We start from the raw sequence: 19486 nt of genomic DNA, 5'->3' as shown, positions 1-19486 counted from the left end.
TGAGGTTTTTAAAGAGACAGAGCCCAATTTTCAAGGCGTTAAATCAGGAAGTAGCACTTCTTTTAAGTCATATTTGATATACAGCATTTTGATAAGGTGACATAGTTTGATTATGCTATGAAATGGCACTATGTGCTTGGGAAACACGTAACACTGCCCCTTTAACAGAAAGACTCTTGCACAAAACCACTCGGAAATAAAATGAACATCTTCAATGCCGTAAGCAGTATCTCTTAATTTTTTAAGTTATGAGCTAAGACGTTGCACACCACCTTCAACTTCAAAGTAATTTTTGATGGATGCTCTTTTCCCGAACAATGTATTTTTCCTTTTTCTTTTTTTACTTTAAACTCGCTGCTTAAAAGTCAAATGCAAATCAGATTTTCCTCTCCGCGTGCACTAATGTAGACATTTTGACGTAGGGATTAGCGTTCAGTTTGCTTAGTTGACTTAAATTCGAAGCAACATCTCTTCTTGCTCTTCGTATGGTTGTGTTTCCTTCTCACTCATTTCCGCTCTCGGTTTGGCTTAAAACGCTGGAAGGTGTGGCCTGGATGCGCCATCCATTGTGCGCTTTAATGCCAAACAGTAAACTGTGAAGAGAAGCGTCTCTGTGGCTGGTTAGTGCACATTTGTTTGTTTGTTGTTGTTTTTTTCTTTATTTCTTTCTTCCTTTCCTTTTTTAAACCATTAACCTATCGACAAAAAAACTTTACAGGCTCGTCAAAAGATTTATTTCTTTATTATTATTGTTGTTATTATTTCCACCTGTGGCTTTTCTAATCGTCGCCCTCAGCGGAATAATAATAATAAGAAGAAGCTGTGCAGATCTGAGCTCCGCGCGTCTCTCGTACAGAACTCTGATTGAAGTTTAAGAAGGGGGGAAAAAACAACAGAAAAAAAAGAAGAACTAACCGAGAAAGGATCGACTCTTGGTTTTTGGCAGCAGCCAGCGATTTCTCCTGTGCATCAATGCGCCTCTCGCTGCGTGCGTAAACCGCTGGTGGAGGAGGATGCTCACAGCATGAGACGCCATGGCATGGTGTGACCGAGGGGTTCAGACTCTGTTGGCCATCGCGGGGGCCTTCGCCGCTTTCAGCCTGATGACCATCGCCATCGGCACCGACTACTGGCTCTACACCCGGGCGTACATCTGCAACGCCACCAATGTCACCGCTGACGACACCCAGATGCAAACCAAGAAAGTGAAAGGGGACCTGACGCACTCCGGACTGTGGAGGATCTGCTGTATCGAAGGTAATATATATACCTTGTATATATTAGGTATATATACCTCTTATATAATATAAGAGCGCTACGGTTTGAGACTTTTATATCTTTCTATCTTTTCTTCCTTTCTTTCTCTTCTGGTGCACATTGTATCTCATTCTTTGAAGTGAATATCAGAATTGCAGTTAAACGTGAAAAGTTGACTGGTCACAAAAGAAGAAGAAGTAAAACAGAACTAGGCAGATGTTTAAAAGCCTGAATTCCGACAATAATTATACTCTGGGGTGGAAATCATCATTTTAGTGATCAGTCATCTTTTTTTTTTCTTAGCCATAAAAAAGCACAGCTCATTTGTTCAGCTTATGTTAGTCGTTTAGTTCTGCAGCTTGCCTCTGATCCCTGAGGAGTTCTGGGGCTGGGCGTCTTGTGTTTGGACAATAGATCGATATTTTTTATTCATTATTTTATTTTGACTTTTGCACTGACCGTCTAATTGGACTGAAGCCAAGTCACTGGAACCATTTGGTTGATTCTGTTGTCCTTTTGTCTCGGTTCTGGAATTGTCCCTGTGATTTTTGATTTGTTTTGTTTTTTCAGCAATATTTAAAGCCAAATATTTTTAAGGCAAGGCACCAGTTTTTAACAACGTATTAGATAGAAAAAAAAAAAAAAAAAAAAAACATAACGAATAAAGTAATAAATAAAAAGTGCCAAATAACAAAAACAAAAAAGGAACAGCAAAAATCACTTTTAATAAAAGTAAAGGGCAAATTTAAGCACATGAAGCACCCAAGACATGATGAAAATGAACTGGGAAATGAATTTTTCCTGAATATCGTCTCCCGTTGATCATTTCTGGTTCTGAGAATACTGTGCGCTGATTTAAGGGCTGGTTTTGGTCAGGACCCTGGCAGCAGCTTTTGGGGTGATCTGAAGCTGCCCCACTGATTCGTTCTTGTCCTTGTTCTTGTTGTTATGCGTAGGACCCAGCAGAGACGTCGCTGCAGTAATCAAACCTACCGATCTTAAAAAGAGTCTTTCATAAGGGCAGATCTGTTCCGTCTAATTCTAAACGGTTGTCTGAGCTGTTTCAGCAGGCAGCGCGCCTCTCAGACTCAGAGTTCTTGTTTCCACTGCAGAATTACACAAAATAAACCAAGTAGACTATACAGTAGTTGTCATTTTGCAAATTCAATATGGAAAACAAAGCATTAATAACTATGATTTTAAACAGAATATGCTATTTAAAAAAAAATCGTAGTAGCTACTGGGGTGAGGCTTTATATTAATTACACCTTCACACTCATGCCTAAGTAGTTTGTCAGAGAAGATCAATATTACTGCCTTGTTAATAAGATATGAGCTAAATCATTTCCTGAAGCTAATTTTTAGCATGGAGTCTGTAATTAGGGCTGACTGACTCTACTGCCACACTCTGACCATATTGGGTTATACCTGGATTGAATTGGACTGTGAGTGCATTTCACCTGGATTGACTCCGGTTAATCTGTACAAAAATGGATTGTGTAAATGTGTAACTATACATAAATCGGGTTTGCATTTGTAAACCTCTTATTTTGTTGTTGCTCTTGTTGTTTTGTTGACTTTTAAACAACATTGTTCAGACATTTTTTTTTTTTTAATGGGGGGGTGGGGTTGGCACTTGTGGCCTTTTTTCAACAGCAGATGAAGAAGGGCAGAGAGAAAAGGTCCAGATATGCAGCAAACGGTTAGAGGCTTGGGAATCGAACCGGGGACCACTGCGTTGAGGACGATAGCATCTGCATTTGGTCTACCACTGACCAATGAGGTGCCCCGTTCAGGGATTATTTATTCTTATTTTTTATTTTCATAAGAAATGCTCAGTGAGGACGTTGGGTGGAAACATAGATAAACAAAAAATTAAAGTGGCGTGAGAATTGTGCCCTGAGGAACCCCTTGTGTGAACTTTGATGTGCTTCATAATCACAAAAATAAGTCTTACAAGTAAGACTTATTAGCAAAGCAATTACCAGATAACCTCACAAGGACTCAGATTCATAATTGTTAAGACGAATGTCTTTGGTTTTGTTGAAATACCCGGCCGGAAACCATCGGAGAGATTTTTGTTTTGAAACCTCCAGGTTTGACTTTTAAAAAGCGTTTGATTACTTCGGCAGCTGCAAACAGTTTAAAGAAAAACAGTTTCTGTAAATATGACGTGTTCTGTGTTTTCCAATTTTCACATCAGAGCACAGCTCAGAGGTTTGCATTTCATCCGTTTAGCATCTGCCACTCAGTGAGAGTTGACAGTGTTGTGGCTGCTGGAGTCGACGCGAAGAGGCAACACTTTCCAAGACATTTAATCAAACGCTCATGAATACAGTCATTATAGTCATAGACATACTCCAGGCTCAAAGTCTGTACGATTATGAGTCATTCTGGAATTTCATGTGGAAGAGAGAAAAAAAAAAAAAAAAGAATTGCAATGCTATTTATGGATTTCATGTAAAGTTAATCAAAAGACACCATCCCTCCTCTCCTTGCACTTTGTAAGAAGCTGCAAGACACTTGAAATGGATTTCAGAGTGTTCCTAAACATCTCTTCTCAGCCTGCTCTTAAGGGTGAAGAGGGGCGCTGGGAAAAAAAAGAAAAAAATCTCTTAAGACGGTTTTTCTTGTCTTTCACACAAGCACGTTTGATACAAAAACACATCTGTGCGGACAAAACGACTCCAATTACTGTTTCGTCTGTGGTTCGGTATGTTAAAGTAGGCAACCGTGTTGCCAAAATAAGGAGATTAAAACACTATTTCACTTTCTCCGATCGACTTTCTGTGGTGTTTCTTTGTTTGTGTCTTAGTGAATTTCCCTGCCTTTAGGCGATTTAAAGTCTAACCTGCTCTATTGGGTAAAATGAGCAGCATAAATAATTGGTTAAGCTTAAGGGAACGCTGTCTGACTTTTATTGGAGAAATCACACAAACACCACGCCTTGTAGAGCAAGCCGGAGGTTTGATGCAGCTAGGTGCTCGAGTGAAAAGATCTCTGACTTAAGTAGAGCACCTATCACTAAGTCTGACATCACATGGTCAAATCTAGATGATTAACAGATCTCCATATTCTCCACTGTGGCTGAATCTCGGGTGTCAGAGGTTGTGTGTGTTAGTCAGGCTCCTGAACGCATCCAGGAAGATGTCAAAGGCGTCCTCTGAGGAGCGGCAATAGAAATGTGATTCTGGCTTGTGTAGAGGTTGGAGGTGGGGGCTGGAGGTTGCTATGGTGAAGCTATGCTGATTAATAAAAGATGGGCTCCAATCTCTCAGACAAATGGGCCCCGGGGAGACACCTCCCCCAGTGAGCTCACTGTGTGAGCAGCACAGTCCTCGGTTCTGCTGCGATACCCCCGAATATTTCCTCATTGGCCTTCTGCGCACATCTCGGGTCCTAACGGCCATCTTTTACTCTACAGAAGATGCAACTTTTGAATAATACAAAGTTATTGTATTACAAGTGACTGTTTTGTTTTTTTTCTTCAATAAGAAATCAATAAGAACATTCTACTGTATGTCAGTATATCAGGACTGGAACGATTAATCGTGATGAATTGATAATTGAAATAGTCGTCTTACTAATTTAGCAATCGATTAATTGTTAACCTCAGCATGCAGACTAACACAAAGGCTATTGTCTGACAGAACAACACACCTCAGAACAAAACCTCAGCCAAAACTGTAAGAAAATGATATACATTTTGTATTTACGATTAAAAAATTAAAAAACATCGGTAAATATGTTTTACTCAGAACTCCTTAAGTCGTATCGTTTTAGCCTGACCTGGTTCAAATTCTGTAACTAAAAAAACCAATAAAATCTCATATTAAGCACCTCTTGATATTTATTAATAATAAAAAAAAATACAATAAACAAATTAGTGGTTTATTTTCCAGCTGCAGACACATCTTTTACTACAAATGATCCAACGTTCACTAAGGGAATGCTGCGTTATTGAATTTAAAGCAATACAATTATTTTTTTCAAATAAAAAGGAACTGAATTGTTTATTTGCATCTTTCAATGCATTTCTAATGTTGTATTAAAAAAAAGCTGAAATGGTTAAATGAAAAATCAGCCAAATGTTTTTTATTTGATTAATTAATCAGTTTCTAAAATAATTGTTAGCTGCAATTATTATAAGCCATTTTTATAAGTCCTAATATGAAGAAACTGTCCATTTTGTGAAACATGCAATCTTGTCATGTTAGTGAAGCACACTTAAAACTCTGAGATTAAAAACCAACAAACTGCACAAAATAATGCATGTAAATGTCGCTGATCAAACTTGTTTTAGTTTAAATAACGAGTGAAGTTTTCCTTACTTTCTTTAGTCAGAACTCTGCATACACAAACACTAAGATTCATGGATACCCAGATACAGATTTTGTGGCTTTAACATGTAGTTTCACTATATTGTAATTCACCAGAAACATGTGGTGAATTACCACCTCAAACACATCGTGGAAAAATCTAAAGAAAGCAGCCAAGATATCAGGAAGAGGATTCTGGACCTTCACCGATCTGGTCCATCCTTGGTTACGATTCCCAGATACCAGAAGAAGAACAGATGTCATGTTCCTGTGTGTCCAAACAATTATATACAAATATAAACACCACAGATAAAGACAGTAAGAATAAACATTTATACAGATATTCCCTGAAAAAATAAAAATAAAATCTGACTGCCACGTTTAGCTGGAGATGTGCAAGTAGGCTATGTTTCAAATTTATTTACTGAAACCTGTGGATATTTTTGCTCTGGTGCTACACAAGGCAGACCTAGCACCACTGTGACGGGATATAAGGTGGGTTTTTGCTTATCTTAACTCTCAGACCTGGCATTTACGCTTAATTGTGCTCCAGTTATGACTGGTAAAGTTGTGGATTTAGCTAATTGTTGTCTTCTGTGACCAAGCTAACTACCATTAGAAAAACTGGGATCTGGAAGGTTCCTGAGATGAACGCGATGCTGAAGCACAGCAAATCCTGATTTAAAAATGCCACTTGGGAATTTTTAAAATTTTTTTTCTAATAGAAACTCAGAAACCCCAACTTAGAAGTTTTAAAGGAACGCGGTATGAATTCAGAACGTACTCAAGCCAGCATGTTAATATAACATTGATCGAGCTTCAGTGCTAATTCAAGGTGCGTGTTTAAGGCATACACTTTAAAAAGGAAGCTGGAGGAAAGCAATCTGAAACATGTCAGGGAAGTGTGTGTTTGACCCGCAATGGTGAAGAGAGAGAGAGAGAGAGAGAGTGCTGTGAAAAAGACAAGATGACTGTTGAAAGAAACTGAAAGACAGAGCTTGAGATAGGGGAGCAAACAGTCTGAGCCTGTTTCATCACTTAATCCCCGAATTTCTTTAATTTCCTTTCCCTGCTGTCTCAGACGTCAGCCACGAAAATGCTAACTTCACCGAGGAGAATCACATTCAAAACATAAGCAGCAGAGGGGCTAAATAACACAACTTAACTCTACATTACTCAACTCTTCAGGTCATTACATGTCTGTCAGTATTTGGGCGACTGCAATGTTGTATCACGTACCAAAACGTGTCAACAGTCAAAGCTGCCTGTGAGACGGCAAAACGCGACGCAGTCACAGCATACAGAGAGGTAATCAGGCAGACATTAAACAGTCAAGTGAATTTGGCTAATCAGTCGGTGCTCTCGCTGATTTCCAGTCTTTAACACCAACTGAGCTCATAGTCCTTCCATAACGATAAATTAAATACGGCAGAGCCACACTGGAGCTTCAGAGTCTGCTGAAAACAAAAAAGAGGCTGTTTCCCACAAAAAATAGGCTAATAGTGAAGGACTAACCAACTATTTTGTTAAGATATTTTGTCCGTTACACTCCTAAATGAAGGTAACGGGAAGTTTCTTATGTTAGGTCATGTTTTTAATGAAGAAGCCCTCATCAGGATTTCTCTCCAATATTTATCTGCCTCATTAAGATCAGCCATTTGCTGAACCTGAGTCACATATTGCAGTTAAAGCTAACAAAGAGAACACCTTGTGTGCTTAAGAATCTCTGTACCTTTTGATTTTAAACTAAAGTGGGTCACCTAGTGTTTCTTTCAACCGTGAAGGGGAATCCCAGATTTGTTAGATTTTGAGCCTAACATATATTGCACGCAAAAATAAGCTACGAGTTTCAAAATCTACTTGAACAACTCCAAATACTGAAAGCTGAACACAGTAAGTGTACGCACAGAATATATTGCCCACATGTTTCCATCACCAAATGCTCGCAATATCTTTTTGATATTCCACTAATGTCAAAAAAGCACAATTTCGCAATCGCTGTGTAACCTGCAACCCACAAAAAGGTTAATTAATTTATACTATATATATATATAGGAAGTTGGGCCTAATCAGAAGATTTTAAATTCGAGGGAACCCAGGTGTGAGCAACAACAGAACACACAGTGTCTACAAGAAAAGAGCAAATATTTAATATAATAAACAATTGTGGATCCACATTTAAAACAGACAAACAAATACTGCGCGCTTTTAAAAAAATAAAAAAATAAATAAATTGAATACTTCAGTCTCCAATGAGTCAATTGTTCAGTCTCAGTCTCTCAGCTGGTGACCAGTCGGGTCACTATCTACCTGTGCGCCTGGTCCTCTGGGCTGGGGCTCGCCATCCAGGTTCAGGAGAAGAGGGTCTTGGAATCTTTGGCCCTCCAGGCCAAAGATGTATCATACAAGCTCAAAGAAAAAAAAAACTGACCTATAACAAGGCCAAAGTAAAACATTTTAGCACATAAGATGCTATTTAATCATTTCTCAAGTTCTTCTTATTTTTTTCTTTCATGTTGTATAACAACAAGTTAACAGAACACAATTTTTCCAACATATTAGTAAAACTAAAGAGATTAGCTTATATGCGGTAAAAAAAGAATATAATATACATTCAATCTTAAAATAAATGCAATTACATAAAACAAATACAACATACACAACAATAGTAATACAAAATCTTACAATCCATTTTATTTTATATTAAATTTGATAATTTAATAGGTATTTTAGCCAATTTTCACCAAATTTTCTTAACCAACTGCCGAGCGCGTGCGATGACTCACCGATGCTCTGAGCTGTCAACGGCTATTTTTCGGGCTTCAGCTGTTCACGGGGGAAACCCTCTGAGATCTAATAAAACCGAATTTAGTATTTTGAATTATATATTTAGTGAATTTATATTAATGTTTTCCTTACCAAGACGTCAGCTGTTAGCGCTCCAGCGTTTCTTTCAGCGAAACGACCGTCAGCTGTTAGCGCTCCAGCGTTCTCAGCGAAACAACCGTCAGCTGTTAGCTTTCAAGCCTGTCTGCCGCGCTCCGAACGAAACAACCGCCAGCTGTTAAAAAGGGGCGGGACGATCAACCCCATTGGCCGACACAAAACCAGACCGCGCCTAATCTGCCTAATCTGTCAATAGAAGCTAACACTAAAAGCATATTTCACATTTTTGAAGATTTACCTAATTACCTTTTAGCTATTTTGGTAGAATAAGACATTGAATCAACATCTATTATTTTTTTTCTTGTGTTTTTAAACACTGGGTTACAGCTGCGTTTCTGTTGAGTAAGAAACGCAATTAAAATCCCACATGAATAAGCTTCTTCGCTCAACACGCCGTTAAAAGCCCAATCGTCCTCCGACCAGCTCTCCGTCTTTTCCATGAGTAGCAACCTCCAGTGATTGATCACGTGACTCCTGTGATGAGAAGAAATAAGTGTTTCCATTGCAGTTTTTACTCATTTCAATGCAGTCGGAAAAAAAATCACCTCATCCTACTGCAAAATAAACTTCCCAAAATTCGTGTTTCCATTAAGCAAATTTATTTTCGTTAATTCAAGTTTGTGCAATTTTATGTTTAGTGGAAACACTGGTACAAGTAGTCACTGTAGTGTAGAGATAAATAGTCATAAAACAGCTCAAATCTGGTAACTTTGAGTGAAACTTGACTAGGACTTATTTTGGTTTTGAGCTTTTATGGGCCTGAATGACCCTAAGTGACCTCCGGTAGTTAAATGTGATTGATAAGAGCAAGGGCGTAGGAACAAGTTTATCATTGGGGGGGACACATATCAAAAACCTGACAGATCCGTAAATAGCTTGAGCAGAAGTGTGAAACAATGGTGTCAACGCGTTACTCTAATCTGACCCCTTATAATGCGTAATCTAACGCATTACTACTTACAATCCAATAATCAGATTAAAGTTACTTATCCAAGTTACTGTGTGTTACTATATTTGCTTTTTTTTTTTTAGTAAACACATATTGTTGCTTTTTTCCTTCTCCTTGGGGAGTTACGTTTCATGTGTAACACCAGCGACACAAACGTAAACAATGGAGGGAAAGAGAGATGCACATTTTCTAGCTGATGGATGAATTTTTCATTGTGTAATCAAGTTACTTTTCAAAGTAACTATGCCATCCCTGGTAATAAATTAACCACACTATATATCATATGTGTGTAGGCCTGTCACAATAGCAAATTTTGATGGACGATAAATTGTTCCAGAATTTTTTGCGATAAACAATAATGTTGCTGTTTTGAGACCATTTTTAAGTGATACAACGGTAATGGCAAAAATAATAATGCAAGAACACAATCTGGAAGATCAGTATCATGCGATTAATTGATTTATTGATTACTGTGACAGGTCTGTGTGTGTGTTTATCATCTCAAGTTGACAAACTGCCCCAAAAACATCTTCTTCCATTTCCTTTTGAACAAAATGGCTGCCAGGATGAACACTCACTTTATCGTTTGCCTCACAATTAGCAAGATAAATACTCTGGCAGCATACACAAGCTAGCCACCAGATTCTGATATATTTTATTGGTCAAAATACATTTGACTGTTTGCTCAAAATGCATTGATAAAGGTTGACTGGCAACTGAACTGATTCTGCCTCTTTCTAAAGTAAAAAAATAGTTCATAAGATCAGTTTTAAACTCAGTACAGTAGTTTGACCAACAAAGATAAAATCGGGCTGCACAGTGGTGCAGTTGGTAGAGCTGTTGCCTTGCAGCAAGAAGGTCCTGGGTTCGATTCCCGGCCCGGGGTCTTTCTGCATGGAGTTTGCATGTTCTCCCTGTGCATGGTGGGTTCTCTCCAGGTTCTCCGGCTTCCTCCCACAGTCCAAAAACATGACTGTCAGGTTAATTGGTCTCTCTAAATTCTCCCTAGGTGTGAGTGTGTGTGTGAATGGTTGTGTGTCTTGTATGTCTGAAGGATTTCCTAATTCTCTGTGTTGCCCTGCGACAGACTGTGGGGGGGGTAGAATCGGCGGACACGCATGCGCCAACATGTGCTACCGATTTCTATGCCATACAAAGAAACCTGGAATGGAGTAGTGGAACGTATGTAATGTGTTTTGAGGCAGTTGACCAAAATCCCGGACGATTTTGAAATTCCCCCCGGACATTTTTTTAGGTCTGAAAAGTAGGACATGTCCGGGAAAAAGAGGACGTCTGGTCACCCTAGGCTAGAGTAGCTAAGTTCTTAGACAAAGTTAGCAGCAAATTGTTAGACGTGTGACTATTCCAGAATTAAAACGACTTCACCAAAAAGATTTGATTCTGTTCATGAAAGTAAACTGACAACAAGATATTATATACAAGCGATATTCATGGCAACATTCCCGACCGACCGTGTTACCTCATTAAAACAGAGTTTCTGACTCCGGCTGCCTTTAAACAGGAAGCGCTGTGCTGAAGCCGCTGTGGTACTCCACTGAACGCTGTTTCGGTTTATTACCAACAGGAAAATAAATAAATTGTGTTGGTGCATGTTGCAGTTGTCTGAAGGATTTCCTAATTCTAAATATTTTTTACGTCCGATCAAATTGTGCAACTGGTTTGGAATTTAAAGATTAAGGCTAAAAAAAAAAAAGTCTTAAAAACAAGACTAACAATCCTTTGCCATTACTTTCTGAACTAAAGCTGAACAGTTAATTTATTGTCCTGAAACTCCTGAACTGAAGGAGTTTCATCATTGTGGTGTTTCGTCACCACAATGATGAAACTTTGAAATGGTATGCAGAGCTATCCGAAAGCTAACGTGCTGTTGTTCTTCCAGAGTATGATTAGCATTCTAGCCTGTCTGGTCCTCTTCTTGCCATATTTCAAGCTTTGGTACATGTTAATGATCCCCTACATGTGAAGCTTGTGCCTCCAGGGCTTCGGTATATTATTGTAAGAGTTGTTCATGCTGGCAGCTAACCGTAAAATAAAGACTCACATGTCAGAATGGCAGAAACACTGGAGTCAGAGTCTTAATTCAAAGTCTAGCCGTTTAATATTTATAATCTGCCAATGTTTTATTCTCTTAAAAGTATGGAGAAATGTTTCTCAGGGAAGAGACTGTATCTTTGAGTGGAAGGTGCTTTGGGAGAGCGGAGATTATTGGTGTTTTCGATCTTGTTCTAGGGTTTCCAACATGGCTGGAAGAATATCTCAGTGTCTTCCGGTTCCTTCTTTCCAGTTTTACCTTTGCTTTTGGCTTCTTCGCAGGTATCAACAAGGGAAGCTGCTTTTGGATCAATCACTTTCCAGAGGATAACGACTACGATACAGACAGCTCAGAGTACATCTTACGTAAGTCAGTGCAACCGCTTCATCTTCAAACACTCCAGCTTTTAATCCACCGTCTGGTTTTTTTTTGCCCCTCTGTGATGATGGAGTTATCACAAGAGTGCTTAATGTGTCATGACATCTCTATCCCTCCCAATAAAAGCCTGATGTCATGACAGGATGCAGCTCTGCTAGAAAATGAAGCGTTGTGATGAGCAACGGGGATCGTGTAAAACAAATCTGACTTATGCGCGTATGAATCCCAAAATCTCATTTCATGAAAAGAGATGGGTTTAGTTTCATACGTTCATGAATAGGGCATCCCATTAAGTTATTTAGTTCTTTATTAGGAAAGGTTTACAAATTGACATGTGATCTTATGGTGCGTTCACACCAAACGCATTTTCAGCGACAAGCGCATCTGGTTTACATTCAAAATCTATGTGGAGCGTCAGACGCTCAAAATGCGTTTGGTGTCAACGCCCCAATAAGGGCGTGACTTACTTTCATTCACTTTAAACTATCAAAGTAAACTTTGGGTTTCTCATTAAACAAAATATAGGATAAAAAATTTGATTTCTATCTGAGGAAATAAAAAAAGTAGGATTTGTCCATAGTTGCTAGTGTCATCCACTTTGGAGTAGAGGTGGGCGGACCTATCCATAATATTGACAATATCGATTCCAAGTCTGTATCGGTATCAAATCGATACTAGTGTGGTAAGAACGATACTTTCATTCCAGAGTCCCTCTTGAAATCTTATTTTTGGAAGGTAGTTTTTTTGTTTTGATTAGCTCTTAAATGATTTTATCCACTTTATTTCAGGAAATAATGAACACATATTTATTTTGTTTTTCTATTGTTTCTGTTTATCATGTAAATATGCTGTTCAAGTATTTTGTAGGCAACTTTTAACTTTGTTCAAATTCTGTCCCATGTTTTAAGGAAATAATTAATAGGAAAAACCACAAAATCACCTGAAGGTTAGAATTGTGATGATATATCAAACCTAAATAACAAAAAATATCGGTATTGGTATTGATATTAGTAATACTGACCCTGTTTTGATTTGGTATCCCAAATGAATAATGATCTCGGTTTTAGTTTAACCCTAAACTTTCCATTTCTTAGTTTTCTTTGGTTTCTTTGCTGGTATGTTTTGGGTCATTGACACATTGCAGGGTCTGGTCCCACTCTGGCTAGAACTGGTTTTGTTTTGTTTGGGATTCTTTTCACAGATGGCCTCACATTTTCTGTCCACCACCCTCTTATACATGATAGATCCCATGGTGGAAAGCATTTACCCATAATATAAGTCCAATTAGACATTTTCTGGAAGAAAATATACAAGGTGGGCCACCAGTTTCCATGTATTGAAAATATACAAATTTTTATATTTATATGTGTAATCGCTGCACGTCTTCAACCACTTGGTGGTTGATCTGCAACATTTCCAGTTTTCTGAAACTTGAAAATAAGTTTTGCCACAGTGTTGTGTGTGTGATGCTCGTTCCATGTGTTCTGTTAAAGTTTTGTGCAACCATGCGTCTCTTCCCAATCCAACCATTAGTATATTTTCAATTCGTTGCTCTTTTGTCAAACGCATCTTCTTTTGTATCTGAAATATACATTTTACATTCTCCTATGTATGGAAACTTATGTATCCCTGTACCACCCTGTATATCCTCTGTTCAGTCTAGTTAATTTAATTCTAGACTCGCCTCCATAAAGAACATTATTCCAGAAGTCCTGGTATTTCTTGGCAAATTTTATCCTGTTTCTTCTAGAGAAGTGTATTCCTTTTAACACACTTTCCTTGGAGCTGTATCATAGCAGAGAGCAAGGTGGAAGGAGTGGCATGCACACTGGAATGATTGACAGCGCTAAGACCCGCCTCCTGGCTCTGATTGGCTGTTTCTAGTTAGCACTGAAAGCACTGGGAGAAGACATATCAGCTCGATTTTTTTATTTTTTTTTTCTGCACAGATTATCTGTCTTGTGCCATAACGTCATGACTTCTTGACAGTGTCAAAAAAGAATTATTCATAAAAGTTACATTCTGCATACTTTAAATGCTACAGTCTTCTTTCTTAAAGCCTCAGACGGTTCTCTGGATCTGTCATGATGTTCACAACGACTTAAAGAGAACACCAAATTTAAACGTCCACAGAATAACTTTCTGTGAACTATAAAAACAAGAATTCAGAGTGTCAGTCATCAGCGTGTGAATGTGTGCATGAGTGAGTGAATGGCTGGATGTAGTCTGAAGCGCTCTGGGATCCTATGGACTCGAACAAGTGTTATACAAGCACTTAGTAAGACCCTTTACTATTCAGCATTCAGTGCTGCATGGATCAGCCGGTCAGCATGTGGTAGCCTCCCCCACATTTCCCACGCGCTGTCTGGCAGCAGTTCACCACCTTCAAGCCACAAAGCCATGGCAAGCAAAGCAAAAATTAATATTGTGTGCTAGGAACAATGCACACATACAGTTGGATAGGTGTGGTATCAGCTAACATGGAGTAAATCATTGTACAATGCCAGGTTTTCATTTTTACACCATTAATATGATGTTTGTCCTGTACAACCCATCAGAAAACAAACTACTATAAAACACTAATGTGTTGAAACACCTGTTGATTTTAATTCAAAGTGTATTTGACACTCATAAAGTCCAGTTGTCACAGCCGGATTGGCCGCATTTTGGAGAACAACCCATTGTCTTACAAGAAGTCAATACCCTAAGCTAAAGGTTGCAGGCAGGTTAGTTATGGGCTTCACATTTCTACCATCCACTGTGTGTGCCCTCATTAAACACACTAACATTGGCCATTAATATTACATATTGCTTTACTCGCTCTGTCATTTTGGTGCAGGTATAGTCCGCGCATCGAGCCTCTTTCCGATTCTCAGCACAGTCCTCCTGATGCTGGGCGGCCTGTGTGTCGGAGTTGGACGTTTATACACCAGGAAGAACAACGTCTTGCTCAGCGCAGGCATCCTGTTTGTGGCTGCAGGTAGGACAAGTCTGGCAGCTGGCATCACATACACACACAAGGTTTATGATGCTGAATGTATTCCACCCGAACACATTCTGAACGAAAAAGAGATTTTTTTTGGTGATTTTTGTAAATATCACCGAGAACACGGAAAGGGCCGGTCTTCTTTACACCCACATGCTGTTGTCACAAAAGAAAGCATGAGAATTTATACATCGTGTCATAATCTAAAGGCAGAGTTTCTCTTTTTAGCTTTTACCAACGACCATCTGCCTTCCTGTGCCTCTCTACAGGCCTCAGCAACATCATCGGCATCATTGTTTACATCTCCAGCAACGCCGGGGACCCCAGCGACAAGAAAGATGAGGACAAGAAGAACCAGTACAACTACGGCTGGTCCTTTTACTTCGGCGCCCTCTCCTTCATCGTGGCGGAGTCGGTGGGCGTACTCGCCATCAACATATACATCGAGAAGAACAAAGAGACGCGATTCCGGGGCAAGCGGGACTTCATCAAAGCCACCTCGTCCTCTTCGCCGTACTCCCGCATACCGAGCTACCGTTACAGACGGAGGCGTTCGCGTTCCAGTTCCAGATCGACCGACCGGTCCCGCGAAGCTTCCCCCGTGGGAATGAAGATGGGCGGTGGGTCTGGAGGCGTGGGGCTGGGCATGGGTCTGCCCATGGGGGATATATCCATGTACACTCTGAGCAGGGACCCTCTGAAGGGTGGAAGTGGGCCCACGGGGCCATACAGCCCCGAGAGGAATACCGGGTTTTTACAAGTGCACAACTGTTTCCAGAAGGACGTGAAAAACGGGGCGAACCGGAGGACGACCCCCGTATGAGGCCTGGATCTCCTTCCTGGGTTGAGCGGTGCATTTTCTTAAATGTTGCACCGCTGATAAGAAACAACAGTTTGTCACGCGACACATCACAAAGTGTGTGGGAGTATGATTTTATTATACGCCCAGGTGAAAGAGGTGGGACAGTTTACATTCCAAGAACAGAATTAAGTTTACAAAACTACATGAGCTTCTCTAGCATCATATTTAAGGGGGCAGTATTATGCATTTTCCAGGCACATGGAGCCTGGAAACATAAAACATGACTTTAAAGAAATTTTACTTTCTTACTAATTACTAATTTAACACCTTGAAATTGGGCGTCTGTCTCTTTAAAAACTTCAGCCTTTTCTGAAACTCCGCCTTCAGGTAGTCATTACAATGTTGCTCCTCTTTTAACCCTTTAATAACGTTTTTAACCACCATTTCACAGAGAAATGACTCCTATAATGAGGACAGCTAATTGCTGCTGGCTAGTCTGAAGGTGCCAAGTCTTCAGGTAGGGCAGGTTTGCTGTGTGAGGCAGAAGCTGAGAAACTGCGGCTCCGAGAAGGAGCTTCTCAAAGGCGGACCTGGGTCTATCCAGGCGTTTTGAACAGCTGAACGGTTGCCACGGGAGATTAAAGGATTTCTCAAACGTGCATTTCTGGTATGTTTATGATGAGGGAATAACATTATAAGATGATAAAAAGCTCAAAAAATGTTGATTTTACTTAATACCGCCCTTTTAAATAGTGGCCTCAGGCAGATACTGTATAGCATTGTTTCATGAAAGTCACGTTAAAATATTTTAACTACTCGGACAGACGAAGCTCAGAGATTGTTCTCTGAAGGCGATTGATTCATGGGAAAAAAGAGCAACTTTTACAGACTTGATTCTGATTTTGATTTCAGTTCAAAGCATCAAAATATTTTTTGTGTTTTTCTTGTGAACTACTGTTTTGAAAATTAACCGCTTTCACTGTTTTGATGTAATATTGTTTTTGTCTCCAGTATTTGGTTTGCTCATATTTTGTGGCCTCTATCAAAGACGTCTTATGCTGATATTTAGCAGAGTTTCAAATTTAGGTTGTAGTTTCAAAAACACAGACGGTGCTAACTTATTCCACTTAGCTCTACGATTTAAACGCTTTCACCGTATCTCATTAATCTTTTATGGCGCTTGAGCAGAAGTCACGTGATCAGTGTGTGCGTTGTAAGTGTGTGGGAGTATGTGCTTGTGTGTTTAGTGACTCCGAACGCAGCTTAAGTAAATGAAACTATGGATTTGTGTAAATAAATGTGAATGAAAATGCTGGTAATGATGACGTACATTCCAACTCGCTGCGCAGGTTTCTGGTGTAAATGTTATTTACGAAGGCCTGCCTGTGTAGTTTGCTCTCAATGTGCTCAGGGACGATGCCTGGAACCAACGAGTTCCTCACTGAAGCCAGACAGACTGTTACATTTGGTTTGTGTGAAAACAACAAAAATAAAATACGGTCATACTTTTAGGGATGTTAACAAATGAGGAGATATTTTTTGGCATTTTTTTCCCCCCCAGAGTGTTTAAAAGAAACCAATGTCTTACGTGCAGCGGATTGTGGAGATTTAAGCTAATAATGGCTATTTAGAGCAGGATCTATTCAAGAGCAAATCTCTCACCCAAAGATATTTCCTAGCTACTTTAGGGAATGTGATAATTATTGTTCATATCCTAAAGATGATTTTCCAACAAGACAAATCCAGTTGTTTCCATGTGTGGCTCTGAAGCTCCACACAATTTGGTATTCATCAGGTTAGCCTCACTCTTTATTTTAGTACCTAATACAGGGAAACAAAAGCAACATGATATTTTCTAGGCAGATTATGGAAGATTTTTATGAATTTGATGGTACAATATATATATATATATATATATATATATATATATATATATATATATATAGTGCAAAGGGAGATGTGCAAGCACATCTGGCTTATCAGTTAAGGGATACATTTGGCAGTCACCATGCACATGAATAAATTTGTGTTTTGACTAAGAAGATGGTGCCAAATTATCTAGCCATCCTATTTAATTTAAAAATGTACAAATACCGCAAATTTACACAGAAAAAGCTGCAGTGTCAGTTTTCTGGTTTAGAAAATTTTGATGCTTATTAATTGTTTAGATTTAAAACTGGTTTGTTTTGTTTTGTTGTATGGAGCTCTTGCATGGCGATGCAAACTGAAATATCAGAGTGAACTTTGATAAACATTGCTTTTTTTCCTCATTCAAAACTTTGGATTGTTAGGCTAATGTTAGGCACCGTCAACGTTGGAACTTTTTTTTTTTCTAAAATGGGTTGTAGTTTCAAAAACATCCATTTCCAGAAATGTTTTCATCAACACAGAATCACTGAGGACTCCGCCAGACCTTACTCCCCCAGACCTGTAGGTGGCGCCAAACATGTAGTCTGGGACATGTTCATAGGTTAGAGCTAAACTTAAAAAGAAAGCAAGAATAGCAAACAACAAAATACAAGAAGTATTAATCTTGAAGTTGGTTAACGAACAGATGCAGCACAAACATTTACCCTACTATTGTTGTCGTTATGTACGACATGAATGGCTTGTTTGGTGTTCGAGGTTAAGCTAACAAGGGTTTTCACAAAAGGGGCGTTTTATTGTCCACAGGAATGTGAGAGGGCAAGATTTTCCCATTCTGTAGCCCCTTTTCAAAAGAAAAAAAACCTATATAGTCCCTTAAAACAGTTTTTAGTATTCTTGTATTGTGCTAACGCTAACTGGTATTAATTAAAAAGCACAGACGTGTTAATATATGGAGTTGATTTATTCATTCATGCCTAAGGTTCCGATTACTAAAAACATAAAACAAAACTAAAAAAAATGATTTAACTACCCCTTTATTTAGTCTTTTTCATCAAATCTTATATTCAGTGAATAAGAAAATTATTAGGAATTACCAACATTTTTAGCACTGAGTTACCACTTACCTCACAATAGTTCATTTCAATTTAGTTTCGGTAGTTTTCTTTGTTGTTGTTTTTTTTTTTACAAATTTTCTCATTTGTAGACGACAGAATATTAATTTGACATGACTGAATTCAATCGATGAAACAGAATTGGAAAAACAATTACCACCAAAACAAACAAACAAAAAACATTAATTCACTTTGCTGAAACATATTTCTGCAAATTTCCATTACCATTAGTGGGAGCAGTCTGGAGATTTTCTTCAGGCATTATCTTAAAATCACTGGAGTTTAACCATTTACACCCTAAGCAACAACATGAAATGCCTCTGAATTCACTCTGTGTGTCACATAATTAGCATCAGGAAAGATGAAAATTATACAAAGTGTTAAACTGGACCTTTGACCAGTGAGGGTTAAATATAAACTTGTTCAAAGTGCTTGGAAATCTTCAAGGTTTCTGATAAAATGTGTTCTTCTTTAGACCCTGTTCCAAATAGCCATTATCTTGAATCCCAAATGAGAATTACATGCCAGGATAACGCCGATACGCCACACAACGGCACTTTACGAAAACAATCCGTCCCTTTAGCTGGGTTATTTTCTGCAGCCACTGCCTTTTGTGTAAAGAGAGGTTTTGTACGGTAGCAGTTTTCTATCATGTCACAGTGAGATGTCGATTTTGAAGATTTTGAGCAATGAGCCGTCAATAAATTTTGTTGCGTCAGGATGGAGTGATGTGACTTTCTTTTGTGTGGTAAATAGCAACGGATTTTCAATTGGTAACGATTCACAGAATAAACTGTAGGGAACCTGCAAATCTC

At 38.9% G+C, this 19486-nt stretch overlaps 1 protein-coding gene across 1 annotated transcript; it reads left to right on the top strand.

The window, feature by feature from the left end:
* The first annotated feature begins 358 nt into the window (after positions 1 to 358).
* On the top strand, positions 359 to 17561 carry LOC122829352 (voltage-dependent calcium channel gamma-4 subunit-like). Its single transcript, XM_044113834.1, has 4 exons — positions 359 to 1257; positions 11806 to 11889; positions 14742 to 14882; positions 15158 to 17561. Exons 1-4 carry the CDS (start codon positions 1035 to 1037, stop codon positions 15709 to 15711), a joined length of 1002 nt encoding a protein of 333 aa, XP_043969769.1. The 5' UTR covers positions 359 to 1034; the 3' UTR covers positions 15712 to 17561.
* The last annotated feature ends 1925 nt before the right edge of the window (positions 17562 to 19486 follow it).

This window comes from Gambusia affinis, linkage group LG04, assembly GCF_019740435.1.
Source record: "Gambusia affinis linkage group LG04, SWU_Gaff_1.0, whole genome shotgun sequence".
NCBI classification, from domain to species: Eukaryota; Metazoa; Chordata; class Actinopteri; order Cyprinodontiformes; family Poeciliidae; genus Gambusia; species Gambusia affinis.
The sequence above is the reverse complement of the archived record's forward strand: the minus strand, read 5'-3'. Positions and strand labels throughout refer to the sequence as shown.

Excerpts from the sequence above, each read along its gene's own strand:
- LOC122829352 (XM_044113834.1), top strand. The coding sequence starts at position 1,035 with ATGGCATGGTGTGACCGAGGGGTTCAGACTCTGTTGGCCATCGCGGGG. Across the intron at positions 11,890-14,741 it reads CAGCTCAGAGTACATCTTAC|GTATAGTCCGCGCATCGAGC; the intron begins GTAAGTCAGTGC and ends ATTTTGGTGCAG. Across the intron at positions 14,883-15,157 it reads CATCCTGTTTGTGGCTGCAG|GCCTCAGCAACATCATCGGC; the intron begins GTAGGACAAGTC and ends GCCTCTCTACAG.